This window comes from Wolffia australiana, chromosome 3, assembly GCF_029677425.1.
Source record: "Wolffia australiana isolate 7733 chromosome 3, ASM2967742v1".
NCBI lineage: Eukaryota > Viridiplantae > Streptophyta > Magnoliopsida > Alismatales > Araceae > Wolffia > Wolffia australiana.
Window position 1 is genome coordinate 2,450,027 of NC_135837.1, and position 19,785 is coordinate 2,469,811.

Sequence of the window (19,785 nt, forward strand, 5' to 3'; positions counted from 1 at the left end):
TGGATAGGGTCCTGTCCATGCATCTTGAGGAGGGTCGTATAGTTCGGGTGGGTTCTGTGACGGATCGAGGCGTGAAAGAAACGCGTGTTCCTATCACCCTCTCGCAGCCATTGGATACGCGATTTTTGGAGATAAAAAATCTCCTGGCATCGCATAGCATCCTCTAGCTGCTCTCTAAGTCGTAGCTGTCGCTCCCCCATGTCATCTGTCCAGCACTCCTGTAGGTGATGATCGACATCAACCAATTTACGTTTAAGCTCCTCTACCGGGGAATGGATGTCTCCAAAGACATGGTGGTTCCACCATTTGAGGTGGAACATGAGGTTGTGCAGACGGTAACTAAAGTTTTCCATAGGTGACGTAGAAATGGATTCATGCCAATGACTACGTACATATCTATGGAAATCACTATGCTCTAACCACATGGTTTGGAAGCGAAATGGGGGGCGGCGGATCCGATGACTCGAATCCGAGAGGAGGAGAATTGGTGTGTGGTCCGAGTAAAGTCTTGGAAGGAACTCTACCATGAGAGTGCACTGCATCAATGCGGAGCTATTCATGAAACAGCGGTCAAGCCGTTCGTATATACGCGCATCCGCTTGGCGTTCATTGCACCAAGTCCACTTCTCCCCGGTGGTAGGTGGTTCCACTAATGAAGTGTTGTGAATAAAATCATTGAAGGCTTGCATAGAGCGTAGCCGAGGAGGGCGGCCCCCTTTGTGCTCGCTAATGTCCCGTATGCAGTTGAAATCTCCGGCTATAAACCAAGGGAGTTCAACTAGCTGCGAGTGAGAGTGAATATGGCGGGCGAGTTCTTCCCAGAGGGCCTCCTGCTCAGTGTGTCTATGCGGAGCATATACAATAGTAAGTAGATAAGGCCTTGGGGAGCACAACACGTCAAAGGTGACGTCTTGTTTTCCTTCGGCCAAGAGTGCGATCGAATAATCTCACTTCCAAAGAAGCCAGAGTTTATTCGATGGATGGTAGTAAGGATGATCCATCCCAAGTTTCCTCGCGATGGTTGGGGACTGATCCGATGTAAGCATCGGCTCGAGTAGCCCCACGATGCCTAATCTATGCCTAGTAATAAGGGTGAGTAGATGGGTTTGGGTGAGAGGGTTACCTATCCCTCTATAGTTCCAAACAAGACTTGGAATCAAAAGTCTATCGGCTCGCGTGACGCACCCGAGATCGGGTGTAATACATGCGGCGTGAAGGTGGGGGTGATGCATGTGAACGGCGTCTCGAGCCAGGAGGGGTATCCACATTCGAGTCCTCGGAGAGAGAGATATCATCCTTCGCACCAGTGGAATCCCGACCGCTAGTACTACTAGCACTGTCCTTCGAGCTAGTGAAAGGGGGTTGGCAGTTTGTCAAGCGTTCCACTTGTTCAGAAGGAATATGCGATGGGTGGAGAGCGGGTGTGGGGGCAGGGGAAGGACGTGGAGGGTGTGGAGGGGTGAGGGAGGGGGCAGGAGTGAGTGCGGATGGTGAGGGGGCGGGAGCGGGTGCGGGAGGATTGGTGGGGATGGGTGCGGGGGGTGATGTAGGGGGGGTGGGGATGGATGCGGGAGCAGTGGGGGTGGGAGGAGGGGGGACGGGTGCGGGAGCGGGGGTGGAGGGAGGTAAAGCACGGGGCGGGGGGGAGGATAATGAGACGGAGGACCGTGCTCTAGGAGAAGGCATGGGGGATGGGGAGGGTGGTCGAGGAGGGGTGGTAGCCTCGGGGGCGTTGGGGACCGTCAATAGGGCGAAAGAGTTCGATGTCCACATAGCCTCACTAACCTCCTTGCCCTTGCGGGAGGAGGGAACTGTAAAACATGGTGGGGATTTGGGGCGCTTCTCAGCACCCTTCCTCACCCACTGAGAGGAAACTGGGGCAGGCTTAGCCGCTGGGGGCTGAGTAGGCCTGCTGGGTCGCGTAGGCGGGGGTAGTACAACGGTGGGTTGCAGCGTTGTAGCCACGGGTCGTGGACAAGGGAAAGGTCTCGCTCCAGGACGTCGCCCCTAGGTGTCGGAGATAGTGGCAGCAATGTAATCATCATAAGCCAGGGGTGGGAGGTATTCCTCCTCAATGCTAGTGGTCTGCGTCGCCTTTTGGCGACACGTGTGGAGGGTATGTCCTAAGATGGTGCAATGTGTACAAAACCTCGGGAGGTTTTCGTACACCACGGTCTGACGAATCATCTCATCTCCATTCCGGATGAGTATCATGCGGTGTAGAGGGGTGAGTAAGTCGACCTCTACACATACTCGTGCATATCCAGGGCGACTAAAGAGGTGGACATCCTTGTCTACCCGTATGAATGTACCGATCGCGCTAGCAAGGGATTCCAAGGCAGTAGGTGTGAATAGATGAGGACGTAGGCCAGGAAATCCTATCCATACGAGGGCGGAGTGGGGAAAATGTTCTCGTGTGTTCCCCGTCTGCTCAGCTGTCCATCGATATGTGTGCATCGTGGAGTCTTTGATCGTCCATGTGGTACGACTCCATGCCTTCCAAAAATCGGCTTCGAGCTGGAATCTAATAAAGAAGCTCCTGTGATTCCGTGCTCCAATGACAACCGGACCGAGGAAAAAACCTAGGGCGGTATAAACTCTCATAATATCATCTATGAGCGGTCGTTTCATCGCAAACCTTCCTATGAGTGTGTAAGCGAATGGTGCGGCCATTCGCGTCACCTCCTCCTTGGAGAAGGTAACTAATCGTACGCCCTCGGATTCAATGTAATCCCTCGTGGGGATCGTGTCATCATAGGTAGGAGGGAGGGTAGGTTTGGGGGTCGGAAGAGTAGGTGGAGTGTGTGAAGCGCCCGCAACTTTCGTCGCCCAAGTCATCGAGGGAGGTGGTCCCGTGCCGTTAGATGCCGTTTTGATTGTCTCCGGTTGGTGCAAGTATGGCGCACTAACCCGTTTATCTAGGCCAGTGGAATCCGAGGCAACTAATTCGGCCTGGGGTGAGTTGGTCGAGGTGTTGGCGTTGGCTTGATCAAGGTTGACCAAGTTATGCTGATTAACTCTAGAAGACCCACCCAAGACAAGCTGCTGAGGAGTGGTGACTGTAGAGTCAACTTGACCAATGTTGACCATGAGGTCAACTTGGTCAACGTTGACTTGGGAGTCAACCTGGGTAGGGTTGACTGTGGGTTCAACTGACAGAACGCTACCCATGCTACCAGCGTCCTCAGAGATGGCCTGGTTCTGGTTGACTGTGTTGTCTCGGTCAAAATGGGCCAAGTTGACCGATTCGTCACGGTCAATATTGACTAATTGATCAGTCAGTGGTAAGTTGACCGAGTCAATAGTGTCAACTCGGTCAACAATCACCAAGTTGTCAGAACACGGGAGTTTGGCCAGGTCAAACGCAGGAAGACGGTCAAGATTGACCGGTATGCCAATATGGGTCAGCGTTACACTATCTATAGGGTTGACTCGGTTCATTTTAACCGGGTCAACAAGGTCAGCTCAGTCAGAATGGACCGAGTCAACTCGATCCAGAATGACCAAGTCGACCGGGTCGACTCTGTCAAGCTTGACCGAGTCGACCAGATCGATTGAGTTCTTGTCGACCAGGTCGACTCCTTTGTGAGTCGCCTAGTCGACCGGGTCGGTCGCGACCCGTTATAATCGGCCAAGAGAGGCTGAGTCGATCGGATTGACTCGGCTTGTTCTCGTCGAGTCGCCATGGCTCGCGACCGGGTCGACTCGGTCGGGAGAGGCCGAGTCGATCTTTATCGACTCGGCTTGCGCCCGCCGGGTCACCGCACGCTGAGTCAGCCGAGTCGGCTGAGTCAGTTGGGATGGACTCAGCCGACGTGGCGGCTTCAATGGGGGTCAGGTGTGGACACAGCGACGTGGCACCATTTGGGACATGGATCTGGTGTTCCGATAGTTGATCTAACGGTGGCGTCGAGTTTGAACAGTCAAAAAGAGCGGGTGACGCTGACGTGTGAATCGGATTAAAAATGGTAGGCGTGGAATGGTCAATATTGTCAGGCGCTGGCGGTAACTCCACCGCCAACGTTCGAAAATTTTGAATTTCGTCGAGGTCCACCAGAGTTCCACCGATCAGACCGTCGCGATCGCGACACCTGGCATCGGTGACGGTCTGGATAAACAGACAAAAGCCGACCGCAGTAATGATGGCGGGCGGTGGCGCAATCACTATATTTTTTTGGGTTTTTGTTAAATTTTTTTTTTTTGGTTTTCTTTTTTGGGGGGTGTTGGATCCATCCAGGCTGTCGCTTTCGACAGCCCGGATGGTGCCAACCGTGTCCGCCTCCAGCGTGTCCATCGCAGACGTGGCAGACACGTCGGATGGGCAGTTGGAGGGTCCCTCTGGGTGTCTGACGTGTTTGACACGTTAGGTGGCTAGCTGGGGACCTCAGCTAAGTCAGCCGCCCGCATAGGATTGCAGGCTGCGATAGTTTTTTTTTTCGAGATTTTTCGGCGAGGGTGCTAAAAAATGCAAAAATTACATAGTAAAAAGGATAAAAAACGGAAAACGAGTGATACCTTGCTGTTCTTCTCCCCAAGACGATCGGATTAAGCCCAAATTTGAAAGAATTTCTGATTGTATAGCTTCTGAATTTCGGAAAATAAAATTTCGAAATGAAAATTTACCTCCAAACTTGAATTCCCTCTAGAACAAGCTATACTGATCCATTTGGGGCGCTTTTTGGGCCGATTCCAGACTGCCACCTTTTGAATCCAATGAAACTGATTTCAGCTCATTCCGAGGTCGGTCTCGACAGTTATGAGCAAATCGCCAAATTCGGAGGAGAGAGAAGCTCTTTCTATGAATGTTGATTCATCTAGCCAATTCGACTTATGCGAACAAGAGTTGAGATTGAGTGAAAACTTCAATAAACTTACATCAAGCAGGTTGCGCAACCTGGATTCTGAAATGTGCCTTGTCCTGCTGGCCAGCCACTTGCTGGAGCACATGTAGAATGAGGTTAAATGAGGGAAAAAAGAGTATTTATACATTGGAAGAATTACTAAAATACCCCTTGGGCATTTTCTATTATCGTTTCTTGCAATTTTTCTGTTTTTTCTCCATGGGTTGAGACCTTCCCCTTGTAATCTTAAATTTCTTTCTTTGGAAGGCTTTTTATAGCCCAATAGGCAGGCCAGATTGTGGCCCATCTGCTTCATATTTCTCTTTTGAAGGCCCACAACACCCTTTGCTCCTTCATGCCCTTTTTGGGAACCGCTAAACTCTTAAGAATTCTCCAGCTCTTGAAGAATGGTATCTTCTCATTCATGTCAATTTCTGCACAAATGGAACTATGAAATTCTCATCAGTAACAAAACTGTTTGACTTCAAAGAAGTCAAGGATGTCAATGAAAAAATAACAATAATGTGCAAAATTTGAATTTATAGCTAATGCATAAATATTTAGTTATTTCACATAATAACATGACAAATTCTCAATACCCATGCATTCAAATTGTATGTAATAAGACCAAAATCATATAAATTGTATGTTATCAATGAGGCAATGTCGATGATGGAAAATATTAAGATGGTGAGTTTGAGACACTAATCATGATGGTAGGGACAACAATGGTGACAATAATGACGATGACAACATAGATGATGATGATAGAGAAGATGTTGACAATGATGAGGAGGGTTATAACATATGAGCACGCTGATGCCAAAGGATGCATATTGAGAAGAACATGCAGATCAACATAGTAACCTAAGTATGCGTGATGGCAATCATGGATGGCGGCGATGATGGTGGCTGAAGATGGTAATAACCTTTTGGAAATATGATTGTATCTATAGGCGACAGTGTAGATATATGACACGAAGGACATATAGTGGGTGCTCATTCGAGGATGAGGTCACTGAATTGGAATGACTCCCTGATTGGCGTTATACCTAAACATCAATCAGGTTGATTTAAGTCACAGTTGTATAAGTGATCCATTGACATGAGACATCAAGAACATCTTGTGGATGGACGACTACATTTTGACTATGACTTACAAGTATCTAATTACAAAATTCAAATAAGTTGTAGCTCGGATGTAGGAGAAACCCACGGAGATGATTGAGTGGTCAAGACGAGATCATCCATCCTCATTATAAGCGGAAATTGACTCAAGGAAGATGATGCAGAAAATACATGGCTATTGTTGTGAGGATATTGAAGAGGGCTTTCTCCAATGACCCCCCATTAAGCATCAGTATTAACTGAATGATAGATTAGGATTTGATTATTAACCGTACCCTACATTGTTTGGGAGTCTTGTGTGTATGAAGGATTATACATGTATGGTGACTGATGACATAAAAGGTTCAATAACAGAGTTCAAACACTGTAGCTTGGTACCCACGGGCTGGAAACTTAGCCTATCGATTGGGTTGAATCACTACTTGATTAATTATTATATATATTAAAATAAATAATTAATATGGTTTATCAATAAATGTTATTGAAGATTTAAAGTTATTAACTATATTGATATATGGGCCTAGAGTGTGATACACATAGGACTGAAGTACGTTGGAAGACATGGTCTATTAATAAGGATTTTTATGAGAAAGTCATAATAAGTGTAAATAAAGGGGCCACCCATTATAGGTGCCCATGCCAACCATATCTGGCCCCCTTCCTTCTTTCGCTTCTTTCTCCACTCACTCCATAAGCACTCCTTGATGGTGAGAAGATTCAAAAGGTCTCCAAGAAGAGTCACATGGATACTTCTAGAGGCAATTGAATGGCATGAAGAAGTTCTCCCATGAAACAAGTCAAGGGTTGAAAAGGTTCCCTGAAAGGTACTTCATATGTGATGTGTTTTAGAGATCAATTTTTAATTGATCTTTAGCTTCCATTATATTCAAATTCATTTCATGCACCATTAACTTCAATTATGATGCATGTTATTATTATTTTATGATATTTACACCATTACCATGCCATTTCCCTAAGGTTTAAATTTTACCTTCATTGAAGGTTAATTATATAAATTGTTCATGTTGACCTTTCTCAAGGTCAAACCATTTGAAATTAACCTCATTGATTGAGTTTAGTTCTTTCGTGACTTAAGTGGATGAACAAGGAAGCGAGAGACGAAGGTGAAGATTAGAAGCATCAAAGTTGTCTTACTTTGACCTTTCAAGTGAAACTAATGATTCCTGTAAACTAATCCTTTTTTGTCTTATTATTTATTTCAGGTTGGATGAGTTTAAAGAAGAGGAAAATTAGAAACCAATGGAGGGAATATCATTTAAAAATACCATATGACTTAAAACATATGAATTTGAGAAGTTATATTATTTATTCCTGAATTTAAATAATTTTGAGGCCTAAAAACTAAGAAGAATTAAGGCTTGGGCCGATGGCAGCGCCATTGTGAAGTTGCCTATGTGGGCTGAACGAGTTGCGTATGTGGGCCCAATGAGTTGCCTACGTGGGCCCAATGAGTTGACTACATTGCACAATGTGGCTCATAAGAGCCCAAGATGTTTGCTTCATGCTAAGATGAGAGAAACAAACTTTTATATTCTTCAGAAAATGTAAATAGTTCTGTATGGGATTACTATTTTGATGTTCTATGCACGTACACATGGAAGCATGTGAGTCATTGGATGGAGATGTACCTACCAATATGTGCAACATGGGCTCTCCCATGCTGCCATCTGTCATCATCTCAACAATCCAAGCTTATTCAAAACAATGGACGACTGAGATCTCTCACATTCATATGAGTCTATTTAAGCTTTTTTTCTCTTCACAAGAAATATAACTCAGTAATCCTCAATGATCGAGCATGTAGGCATGTTTATTTGGTAAAAATTAGAGTGATTTTCATTTTTGTCTTGGTGATGCTCCTCTTGTGAAAAAATATTTTCAATCCATAAGAAGATGGAGAATCATAGCTAACAGGTCAGAATATGCCAAAAGCAAAAAAGAGGTGATTAATGAGCTTTGAACTTGATGTAAGGCCCAATTTCGTAGGTTTTGGGTTGGAAAGATGTACTTTCTATTGATTTTGATGTATAATGAACTAAAATTGCAATTAGCTAACAAAAAGAATTGAGATTTTGGTTGAATCTGACACAGCCTTAGTACACGAACAGTGCAGGAACATGACTTGAATCCACAAGCCTTGCACTACTAGAAGGAGCCAAGTCCTGAATCCACAGAACTAGCTTCTCCAACCCTTGAGTCCAAAAGGGGTTTGCTTGTGTCCACAAGCAGCTAAGCACTTTCTAACAAAGAGAACACTCAGAGGGGAGAAATAACAGTTTCAACAAGACAATAGATTTCAATAATACTCATTCAAAGGTACATGGGGGCCTTATATAGGCCACACCAAGTGCAGGGTCGTCCAGAATGACTGTACCCATGAGAAGACAAGTCAAAACATTGAGAAAAACAATTATGACAAACTAAAACAGAGAATAAGCAGCCTGATAGGCCTCAGTAGAGATATCCTACAGATTCTGGGGCCTGTAGAAGCTGTCAGTAGATATTTGTGTGGCTCAAGAAGATCTTGATGGGACAAAACAGAAGATATGCAGCTCTAACAAGTTAGAACAGAGATCCTCACAGAAGAAGCATCTGGCAGAGGATTCTGTCAGAAGATCTTGTTAGAGAAAATCCTATAAGAGAAAATCTTGTCAGAAGATCTCGTTAGAGAAAATCGGTCAAAAGATCTTGCGGGGCTCTAGGTATATTTCTGTAGATCTTGTCAGTTCTCGAAGAATTTCCTTCTTGGGCCACAAGTTGCCAATGGGCCTCAGAAAATGGGCTTCGGGGCTACATCAGAATCCTCACTATTTTTCTTCAAGTTTCCCACAAATTTTTGCGGAAACTTTGGGCACATTTTATCACTCGCTGCAGAACGAATCTCATGATTCTAGTTTCAGTAGATCCAAATTTAAGTGCTCTTTCAATTTATATAGAACAATAGGAATTATTTCACGATTAGAGTGCCCAAATCATTGCCTGAAAATTGCATCCTCATGCGAGTTGTAATTTTTGCGCATGGAATTGTGAGATCCATATCTTATCACTTGAATCTTCAAATTGGTTTATTTTTTCTGAATCTTCTATTCATAATTTCCATCTGTAACTCATTCATCCAATTTTGACATTAATAGCTTGGAAAATTTATTCACTTTGATTGGATGTCCTTGAGCGGGTCATTTTCAAAGCCTTGCCTTTGAAAATTGGGTATAAATTTCATACTGTCTCAAAAAAATTCTTTATTGTATGATAGATATTGTTCATCCCTCTAATGTGTGGAAACATATCGCATGTAATATTCTATTAGTACTTTCACCTTCAATGCACCTAAAATAAATGTATTGGTCAAAGTCAATACTCTAAATTACCTATTGGTTTTCTCTTCATTTGAAAATTATAAAAATTACAAAAAATATTTTTAATAATACTTGAATTATCCTCTTTCTGAAAATATAAACATCAAAAAATTCTCCCTGAACAATTAATGAGTTGACTTGGTTAACACACTCGCTTGGGTTGACTTTTTCATTAATTTTTACTCAGATTTTTATCTCTTTTGACTTAATTGAATTTGAACACCTTTTCAAGTTAATTGGATAAATATGATCATATTTCTTATATCCCTTTTCATTTAACTGGTCTGAGTCAACCAATATTTTATAAAAGTCAACCATTGCTCAGTGTGGATTCGAAAACCCGTACTCATCATAATACTGTTGTATATTGATAGGCTCAATTTTAGGGGTTTACATTCATCGTTGGTAATTGAGATTATTCAATAAAAATATAATTAACAGTACTTAAGAATACCTAGTTGGTGATGAGTATGGATCGTTTCCACATGGAATGATGATTAGGGAATTAATTTCTTATGCTAGTGATGATCAACGAGAGTATAGATGAAGATAAGATACGTAAGTTATATCGATTAAAAAATACGTAATTTATATGTCAATTTAAAAGAGTAAGTGAATGTGACAGACACGATGATGAACAATGGTATGAACGAGGATAGTGGTTGGATCTGGAGTGATACGATGGTGAGGATAGAGAGACGAGAGAAGAGAGTAAAATGTGAGTGAAGATACGATGATAAACCCTAATTACGTTAACCATGGTGTCTGGAAAGAGACAACGTAAGACGAAGATACTTACCTTAGATCCTTGCATTTTTCCACAATCATGGTGATTTACGATTGCCAGTGAGCTCCCCCTCTTCTCCAATACTTCTACCCACACACCCAAGACACCAAGAACACTCTTGATGGATCTTCAAAACTCACTATTTTTCAATTAGCCTACACAACTAGGAAGCAAGTTCAATATGAATTTCACATTGATCCAGGCCTCTATTTATAGATCAGAAGTATGGATGGAAAGAGGAGAGGAAGACGAAGCAACATTGAAAATTTCAGCTCAATCTAGATTGTAGATCAAAAGTTATGGTCGTTTAAAGTTGAGTCAATCCTAGCCCTTGATTTCCTTCTCTCTTCTTGTTAGCGTCCTCATTTTCTGTGCCCGTTAAAAGTGATGTCAGACGTCACAGATGGCTTTGTCTGACGGGTAATTCCCTATTGGGAATGTGACTACGTGAGTGCAAATGACCTAGGTGGAATGTATGTGCATGCACCGACTTGAGGAGATTCGCCGAGCTCTGAGCTCCGGGCGGGCAACCGATGATGATGACGGTGACCTTTTGACCCTCGTCGGAGCGATGCCAATGACTATGGTGCCGAACGGAATAATTCCATAATGGCTTGCATGTAATGGACAGGCTTGATCCATACGTGGGAATAAGCTCAAATTGTAGTTTTCTCGATAATTTTACCTCACCTAAACTAACCCGAGCGCGGTGGAGTGTAGTCGAAAATATACTGAAGAAAGTAATGTAACAGGCGACCAAAGGAACATCGTACCTCGATGGTGGCAGTCTTCATCATTGGCGTCTTAGTTCATGCACGGGCCGGTGCGGACAAATGACAGAGGTGTGCCTAAAGCGCACGACGTCGCTCAATAGGCGATGGAGTCGCGATGCGAGAGTGTGGTGCTAGAGAAAGGCGGGGATGAGTAGGAAGGAGAAGCTGCGTCATACAGCACAAGCAGGCGACTGTGGTTTAGCAAGCACGACCAGAGCAGTGAGTCGGCACGGCAAAATGGGGCCGGTGCGTATACGGCGGTGTGACCGGCATGATGACAATGGTGGTCATGTGTACACGAGTGGCTGAGTGTACACAAGTGACCGTGTGTTACCCAAACGATAGATACAACAGAGATACCAAACAACTGCGGTCGCATAAAGGAAGCAAGTGACCAAGTGGACCCCTCTTCTTAGGAGGTTGGGCGACGGTGCAACGTTTGCATGGCAGCTCATCAGTAGTGTGTCAGCGCACAACAGGCAGACATGACTGCGCCCTACGTTGGCGAGAATGGGCGACAGTGGGTAACAGTGATCTGGAGGCGCCCCTGGCGGTCGGATGGTCTAGTAGTTGGTCTCGACTGGCGGTGGGCGCCTGATCTCATGGAAACGTGAGCGCCCCGATCGGTAACTTGACGAAGCAGCAGGGTGAGAGTAGAGTGTGGCCAGAGCTAGTGTAAGCTCGTCGGTTGGCGTTAATGGGGCAGCCAAGCAGCGTTGATTGGTAGGCCTATGGCACTAGCTCGCCCGAGAGGTATCACGGTCGTGCAATAGACGGAGATGCACCCGGCGGATACCGGTCAGCATTGGGGCCATGAGCAATCCTGTGAGAGTCTTTGCAAGATGTGCAGCAGGAGTAGACAACCTGGGCACCCGTATCGGCGGTTGGTGCAGCCGGAAGTACTACAAGCCGGTCATATTGCCCAATTTGTACGCATGGGTGGTCGGTGTACGCGCGACAGTGTTGACCAATCACCGTGAGTGCACATTGAGATGGATTAACACTACCGGCACAAGCAGGATACCAAACGAGGTTGACCGTCCGGGGTGTGATTCACACGAAGCGACGGTTCAACTGATGGATCGGGTGCAAGCTGACGAGCAGGTGTTGGAAGGGCGATGACTAGTATAAAGCGGTGGCACGGATTGGCCTCTCCCTTTGGCGTCCTCCTCTTCCTTCCTTATTCCCTTCCTTCTCCCTGGGTGAGATCTGAAGAACACAGATGTATAACTGCCAACAATGAAAAAAACTCTAGATCTGAATGAACGTGGTTCCCATCATGGCCTTATATAGGGCCATGATGGGCCCCTTACAAAGAGTTCATTAGGGGGGTCCAATAAGAGACCCCCTTTTACAACATGAATAAAGAACCTAAGAGATTAAATGATGTGAAAATAAAATGATACGGGCAGGTACGAAAACACAATTATATAGACGCATCATGACGAGTAGGGTACACTCGTCATGACGAAGACAAAACAGAAATTAAGATAATTAAAACATGAGCACGTGCGCGGACGTGCATTAACGGGGTATTTAAACCTGGGCGTCTTCACGGATGCTTTGGTGTGCCAGTCGGGCTGGAAACGGTCCGACGGCGATGTTGTCGATGGCAATGATGGCTCTAATGACGTTCCGTCGATGTCGTTTGGGTACTCCATCAAGAAGTCAAAGTGCATGATATTCCACACATTCGTCTTTCTCGCGGACCCTCTTCGTATTTCGTGCCACATGTAGATGAAAAAGGGCAAATAAAACAAAAAAAAGCATTAAAAAACTCATTCTCAAGTGCTGATGTGGTGGTTCATCAGCACGCCATGGCATCCCCTTCGTTTTTCTTTTTTTGTTTTAAATGAGTGGATGTGCACGTGCCACGTCATCCTACGCCAAAAAAGTAAAAAACACTTCGAAAATTCATATTAAATAGAATAAAGCCCAAAAAGTACGTATACATATATATTTTGACTTAGAAAAACCATATCTTTCCAAATTTAATGTCTAAAAATTCCATAAAAATCAGATTATGTCTCAAAATATTTATTTTAGAATATATTGTTAAAAAATCCCAAAAAATGCATAACATTCAGAAAGTCATTCTAAAATAGATTTAATCATTTTAAGCATGATAACATGAAAATATGAGTGATTTAATGCAAATATACATGTAAATATGATCATATTGAAGCGCTAGACATGCATGTTATCATATATGTACTTGAGTGAGTTTGGATTTTTACAAATCTTTTTTGATTGACGAGTGGTGGGCTAAAACGACCACATAATTTGTTCCCATTAAAATCTTCAGAATTATCTTAGACATATCTGAATCAAATCATTTATTGTATGGTTTAAAGTGATTTCATCACTAAAACAAGAATTTTGATGCATGCCTTTTTATTCAACGAGTAGTCCGATTCTATGCATTAATTCAGTTATTATATACATTTTTTATTTTCCCTGATTTTGGAATGATTTATGCTTGAATTAGAAAATGAATATAACCTCTAAATTTGTTTGCATTATACTGTTTGAACTCTCTTGGTAAGATGAATGTTTATTGGATTGTTAAAAAGGTAATGTGGTTGTCATGAATAGATTTGTACAAAGATCATTTGTAAAAAGAGTAAAAGATTTATTGAGAGGGCTCGATATATGACTAAATTAAGGAACACTTGTTATACACTTGTTATTGAGAGGGCTCAATATAAGAGTAAAACACACTTGTTGGTACTAATTAAGAGGGCTCAATATATGACTAAATTAAGGAACACTTGTTATACCTTATTTAATGAGAGGGCTCGATATATGAGTAAAATACACTTGTTAGTGCTAATTAAGAGGGCTCGATATATGACTAAATAAAGAAAAGTGTAATATTAACCCAGGTACCCCCTCATCTCATAGGCGGGAAAGAACAACTCTGTAAGAACAAAACAGCCCTTATAACCGGGATTTAGACATAGTTTAAACGAAGGTCTAAAATCAGACATTTTAGTAAGAAAATGGTGTATAGGAGTTATAATACCAGGTAATAAGTTAAATATATATCAATTATATTATAAAAGTTAAAATATATTATATAAGTTAAAATATATTATAAAAGTTAAAATATAAAATGAGAGCAAGGATCGGTTGTGAGGCTTTGCCGATTGAGAAATCCTAAGCTCAGTACTTGGAGGCTTCGCCGATTGAGAACTCCTCAGCCCTTGTAAAAATAAGGGTTTTGCTTAACCATGAGTAAACGAGGTGTTTTCAATCGGCAAAGCCTCTAAAGCCTGAGGTGACCTCAATCGGTGATGCCTCTAGGTGTTCTCAATCGGCGAAGCCTCGAAGGTGTTCTCAATCGGCGAAGCCTCTAAAGCCTGAGGCGTTCTCAATCATCAATGCATCTAGGTGTTCTCAATCGGCGAAGCCTCCATTGCCTTTGCTGAGGTGATCTCAATCGGCGAAGCCTCCTTGGACTGAGCTGAGGAGTTCTCAATCGGCGAAGCCTCCTTGGACTGAGCTGAGGAGTTCTCAATTGGCGAAGCCTCCAAGTACTGAGCTTGGGATTTCTCAATCAGCAAAGCCTCACAGGAAATCCTTGCTCTCTCATTTTATATTTTAACTTTTATAATATATTTTAACTTATATAATATAATTGATATATATTTAAACTTATTACCTGGTATTATAACTCCCATACACCATCTGATTTTAGACCTTCGTTTAAACTATATCTAAATCCTGGTTATAAGGGCTTTTTTGTTCTTACAGAGCAGTTCTTTCCTGCCTATGATACGAGGGAGTACCTGGGTTAATATTACACTTTTGTTTATTTAGTCATATATCGAGCCATCTTAATTAGTACTAACAAGTGTATTTTTCTTTATTGAGGGAACATATGCAGCTGTACTTACAAGATGTAGGTAAAGCGGTGGGCGCACATGCAGCTGCACACACACTCGCGGGTACTAAGGTAGTGACACATGCAATTGCAGGAGCTAAGGCAGCTCCAAGCCGCATGTGTATGCATGGGCACTACGGCATCTGTGAGCCACATCTGCACTAGCACCCGTCTCCGTAGCATTGCTTATGGACTAGAGGTAAACACAGTGGCAATGCCCTGTACGTGCATGTGTGGGAAATTTAGTATTTTGAAATTCAAATATCAAATGATTTTGAAATTTATATAATGTGTTTTCTTTTCATATATTTCAATATGGGATAAACAATTGTAACTTTTAGCTGAAATTCGGGATGCACCAAAGGTACATGAAAGTCACCTATTAAGGCCGAGGGGAAACCATGTAAAAAAGAAATAAATTAACTGATTTACATACTTTGAGTCAATCCAGACTAAAGGTCATTTCAAAAGGGGATTTATTTAAAATGACTTGATTTAATGTTACTAAACTACATCATATGGTCAAGATAAATTGCAGCCTCTTATTGCATCTTTAGTTCTTTTAGGTGACTAGAAAGTGATGATGGACAATGACGTGTGTGAGTACAAGTGCGTCAACTGTCAGAAGTGGCTCATGGGGCAGTGTTAACATAGATCAGGACCACCGTAACTCAAGAGGGTCTAGGGCTGTGATTTAATTGCAGCCATTGAAACTTCTAAATGAAGATTGAACAACTAGGGCAACATCGTCCATTTTTTTCCATTGTCATTATCTCCATCATCAGTGAGTTATTTGTGGCACTAGAAAGGGAGAAAACTGCTTCTGTGATGCTGGAAAAGGCCTTCGAATGATCCCACTTTGAGATTTTATGCTCATAGACTGTTCTTGACCCAAAAATATTGGAAATTGTCATTTTTAAAGTATCTTTCTCACTGAAATTAAAATAAATCCTTGAGATTTAAATGCGTAAAGGTCCTTCTCTTCTGTTTTGTTCTTGATTGATCATTCCAGTTGACAGGGTGACATCCTACTCAATTTGGAGGAAAGAAGAGGGAGATAGTGAATGGAAAATGGAAATCCATCGAGTCCCCGGAGGAATCCATTGCTGTAGGAAGGTTACAAGCCAACAACAACCCTCCAAAATGGCGACAAATACCATTAAGTCAACGCCTATCAGAGAATTCCTACAATAATCAGTATATGAACCAACAAATATAAAAGACCAGTTCATAAAAATAAAGCAAAAACTTTAAATATAACTATGCAAGTTCTCTTTTAAGAGTTTCATCTACGTTTGGAAATTATTTGAATTTCCAAATATTTTTCCTCATTTTCCCTATAGTTTTAGTTCCATCAAAATATTTAAAAAATACCTAAATTTTCAGAGCAAAAATACCTAAATATCTTATTATGCAAATTTTCAGTTTCTAATTAAATAAAATAATAAAATTTTGCTAAAAATCTAAATAATCATATACTCTCTATTTAGGCATTTCCACAAACATCTGAAGTGTCCTCTTCATTTCTTTCATTTCTCTTTCCTTTCTATCTTGTGATAATTATTCCTTTCTCCAAGTATTTCATTACCTTCTACCTACCAATATGATCAATGATTCCCATATTCTACCTACATCTACTTATAATCTATCTAAAAATAAATCCCTCACAAATATTATTAATTTAATAATCCTTTGCTTGTATCTCTTTAATTGATTCTGTCTTTATGTCCCAGTCCCCAAGGGGAGGACCTCGATCTCTGATGTACATTCCTGAGTGAGACTACTTACATATGAATATTATTTGATTGGATAAATGTTGATCACAGTGACAAAAGTGATCACAATGGAAAAATTAAGACCCTTAATTTTGCTTCATTAATATTTTAGAGCACGAGGTGAAGCTTGACAACCCATGGCTGATAACTAAACCTTCCTGTTTGGGATAAATTAATCCTTGATTAATTAATATATATCTTGATGCAGTTAATTAATATGGCTGGTTAATAAATATTATTGGGACTAATACACTACATCCAAAATATTTATGGACATAAATAGATTTACTCAATATTTGGGGACTTTTTGAAAAATATCCAAAAAATTATAAATACCAGATCAATCATTTTCCGGTGCCCCTGAAAAACATGACTATGTGCCTCCCTTTCATATCTTCCACTCTCAAAATTTCCTTGTAATAGTTTAGCTGGATGGGGAGGAGTCCTACAAGGTTTTTAAGAGGTATTTAAAGAGAATCATATGGAGATCCAGAATTTTAAGTTAGAGTTCATGAGAAAGTGTCATGAAACTGATAACGTAGAGTCTAGGACAAAAATGTTGGTTTATTGTACATCCAAAATAGATATTATAATAATACTTTTACAACCTTGAGGAAAACAAAAGTATTAGGAAGAGAAATATCTTCAATGAGAAAATAGTCAGCATAAAATAAGTCCCTAAAACAGTTGGATTCACACAAAAGAACTTAATACGTATGGTAAAGTAACTAGAAACCTGATGTATATGTTACACACAATGATTCACAGATAATCTTTTCAACTATGAAGAGCCTATCCAAGATTCTAACAATTAGAAATGGTGAGAATTAGTGGATTCAGAAATTTAGTCTGTGCACGCAAACTAAGTTTAGAAATTGTCCAAAGGTATATTACCCTCCAGGTTAAGTGGATCTTGGTAAAAAACATGATGCTGATGGACATGTTGATGCTTTTAATGTCATACAAAGATGATGTTGATTGAGAGCAAGTGGACCTAAATCCTGATTTATCATCATCCTCAAATAAAACTGGCATAGAAGATGCTGAAATGGGAAATGAAAATCTAATGGAACTCTAACCACAGTTATGAGGAATAAAACTTAATAATTAAAAAGTAAGATTATGTCATTGTTGCGTTGTGACAGGATCAGGGGTTTACAGGCCAACTCTCAAAAACAGCGAAGATATTGTCATAAGATGAAACTGTGAGAGTTGAGAGAGAGAAAGAGGGAGAGAAAGGGATAGGGAGAGGGAGAGGGAGACGTAGGGCGAAATAGAAAGAGAGGGAGTGGGGAAGGGAGAGAGAGAGAGAGAGAGAGAGAGAGAGAGAGAGAGAGAGAGAGAGAGAGAGAGAGAGAGAGAGAGAGAGAGAGAGAGAGAGAGAGAGAGAGAGAGAGAGAGAGAGAGAGAGAGAGAGAGAGAGAGAGAGAGAGAGAGAGAGAGAGAGAGAGAGAGAGGGAGAGAGAGGGAGAAGGGGAGAGAGAGGGAGAGAGAGAGAGAGAGAGAGAGAGAGAGAGAGAGAGAGAGAGCGCGAGGGAGAGCGAGAGAGAGGCAGAGAGAGGGAGAGAGAGAGGGATAGAGAGAGAGAGAGAGAGGGAGAGAGAGAGGGATAGAGAGAGAGAGAGAGAGAGAGAGAGAGAGAGAGAGAGAGAGAGAGAGAGAGAGAGAGAGAGAGAGAGAGAGAGAGAGAGAGAGAGAGAGAGAGAGAGAGAGAGAGAGAGAGAGAGAGAGAGAGAGAGAGAGAGAGAGAGAGAGAGAGAGAGAGAGAGAGAGAGAGAGAGAGAGAGAGAGAGAGAGAGAGAGAGAGAGAGAGAGAGAGAGAGACAGAGAGACAGAGACAGAGAGACAGAGAGACAGAGAGACAGAGAGACAGAGAGCCAGGTCAACCCTATTATAAAACCTTCTTGGCCCAACTTTCTGTTAGGTGCTACATTTTAATCAGTGAAATTAATTTTGTAGAATTAGAACCTTATAATACTTAATGAATAGCAACATCATGTTCTTATAGTCGTATGGGCCCTAACCCAGACCCCTTTTTAGCAGCCAAGCCCGTAGATTCCAAATCCTCTTGATAACGTGTCCCTTCACCAAGCAAAGCACGTTAACCGTATGACCAACACAAATCCCCGTCTCCCATTTGGTGGAAGTAGTGGTCAAGAAACGATGGACTCGACTCTTATCTCGAACAAAACTCGATAACCCAAAGGCTTTCGAATGAACTATCGCACCAAAAAAAAACCCAATAAAATAGACGCTCCTCCCCTATAAATACTCCCCTAGGAGGTAGCTCCTTCAACCCAGAAGAGACATTCCACAATGGCTTCCCTTCGCCTCTACGCCCTTGTCTCTCTTCTCCTTCTTCTGCAAGCGCCAGTTTTGAACGCCCACAGCGCTCATCCTCCCCCAGACGCGGCTACGGTCTTGACTCGTGGTAAGAGGTTTTCAACGCTGATCAAGCTGCTCTCTGCAGCGAACCTCGTTCCAGCGGCGAATAGCCTGTCGACAAACACCAGCGGCGCCGGCGTCACCATCTTCGCTCCCACTGACGCTGCCTTCGCCAAAATCCCCGCTGCTGTTCTAAACAACTTAACGCAAGCGCAGACGACTCAGATTCTTCTTCTTCACGTGGTGGCTAAGTACTACGACGACGCTACTCTGCCAAACCCCGTTCCTACCTTATCCACTGGGAAGAGTCTGAACATCGTGAAAAAGCAGAAGAAGCTCTTCGTTTCCTCTGGGAAGGTTACCACGCGGCTTAACTGCCCGCTTTATCAGAAGTTTCCGCTCTCCGTCTACGCCATCGCCGACGTTCTTCTTCCTTGAATGTCGCTCCGGAGGACTTACTTTCTGTGTGCAGTCAAATAAGAGCTTAATAACGAGGAGAAGTTTTAGACGTCTGGCATGTTTCTTCGTTTTGGTGGGCTTGTTTGTAAACGTTGTTTTCACTTGTTAAACTCCTTTTTTTTATGTGGATATGTCAGCGTTCCCTTCTCTTGTTTATTCCTTTGCGAATATTCGGTTTTCCTTTTTATTTCTCATCAAATGAATGGCATCTTCTTCTGGAAAGTGGGCGCTTCATAATCTACGAACTTCTGGAAACCTAGTTAGAGAAAGGGTCAAGACAAGACTCAGGAAAAGAGAAGGCGGAGAGAGAGAGAGCGAGAGAGAAAAGGAGAGAAAAGAGAGAAAGAGAGAAAGGGAGAGAGAGATAGAGAGAC

General features: G+C 42.4%; 1 protein-coding gene across 1 annotated transcript; it reads left to right on the plus strand.

Annotated features, from left to right (window-relative positions):
* The first annotated feature begins 18,845 nt into the window (after window positions 1-18,845).
* On the plus strand, window positions 18,846-19,565 carry LOC144700607 (fasciclin-like arabinogalactan protein 6). Its single transcript, XM_078572048.1, has one exon. It carries the CDS (start codon window positions 18,884-18,886, stop codon window positions 19,388-19,390), a length of 507 nt encoding a protein of 168 aa, XP_078428174.1. The 5' UTR covers window positions 18,846-18,883; the 3' UTR covers window positions 19,391-19,565.
* Window positions 19,566-19,785: the final 220 nt, after the last annotated feature.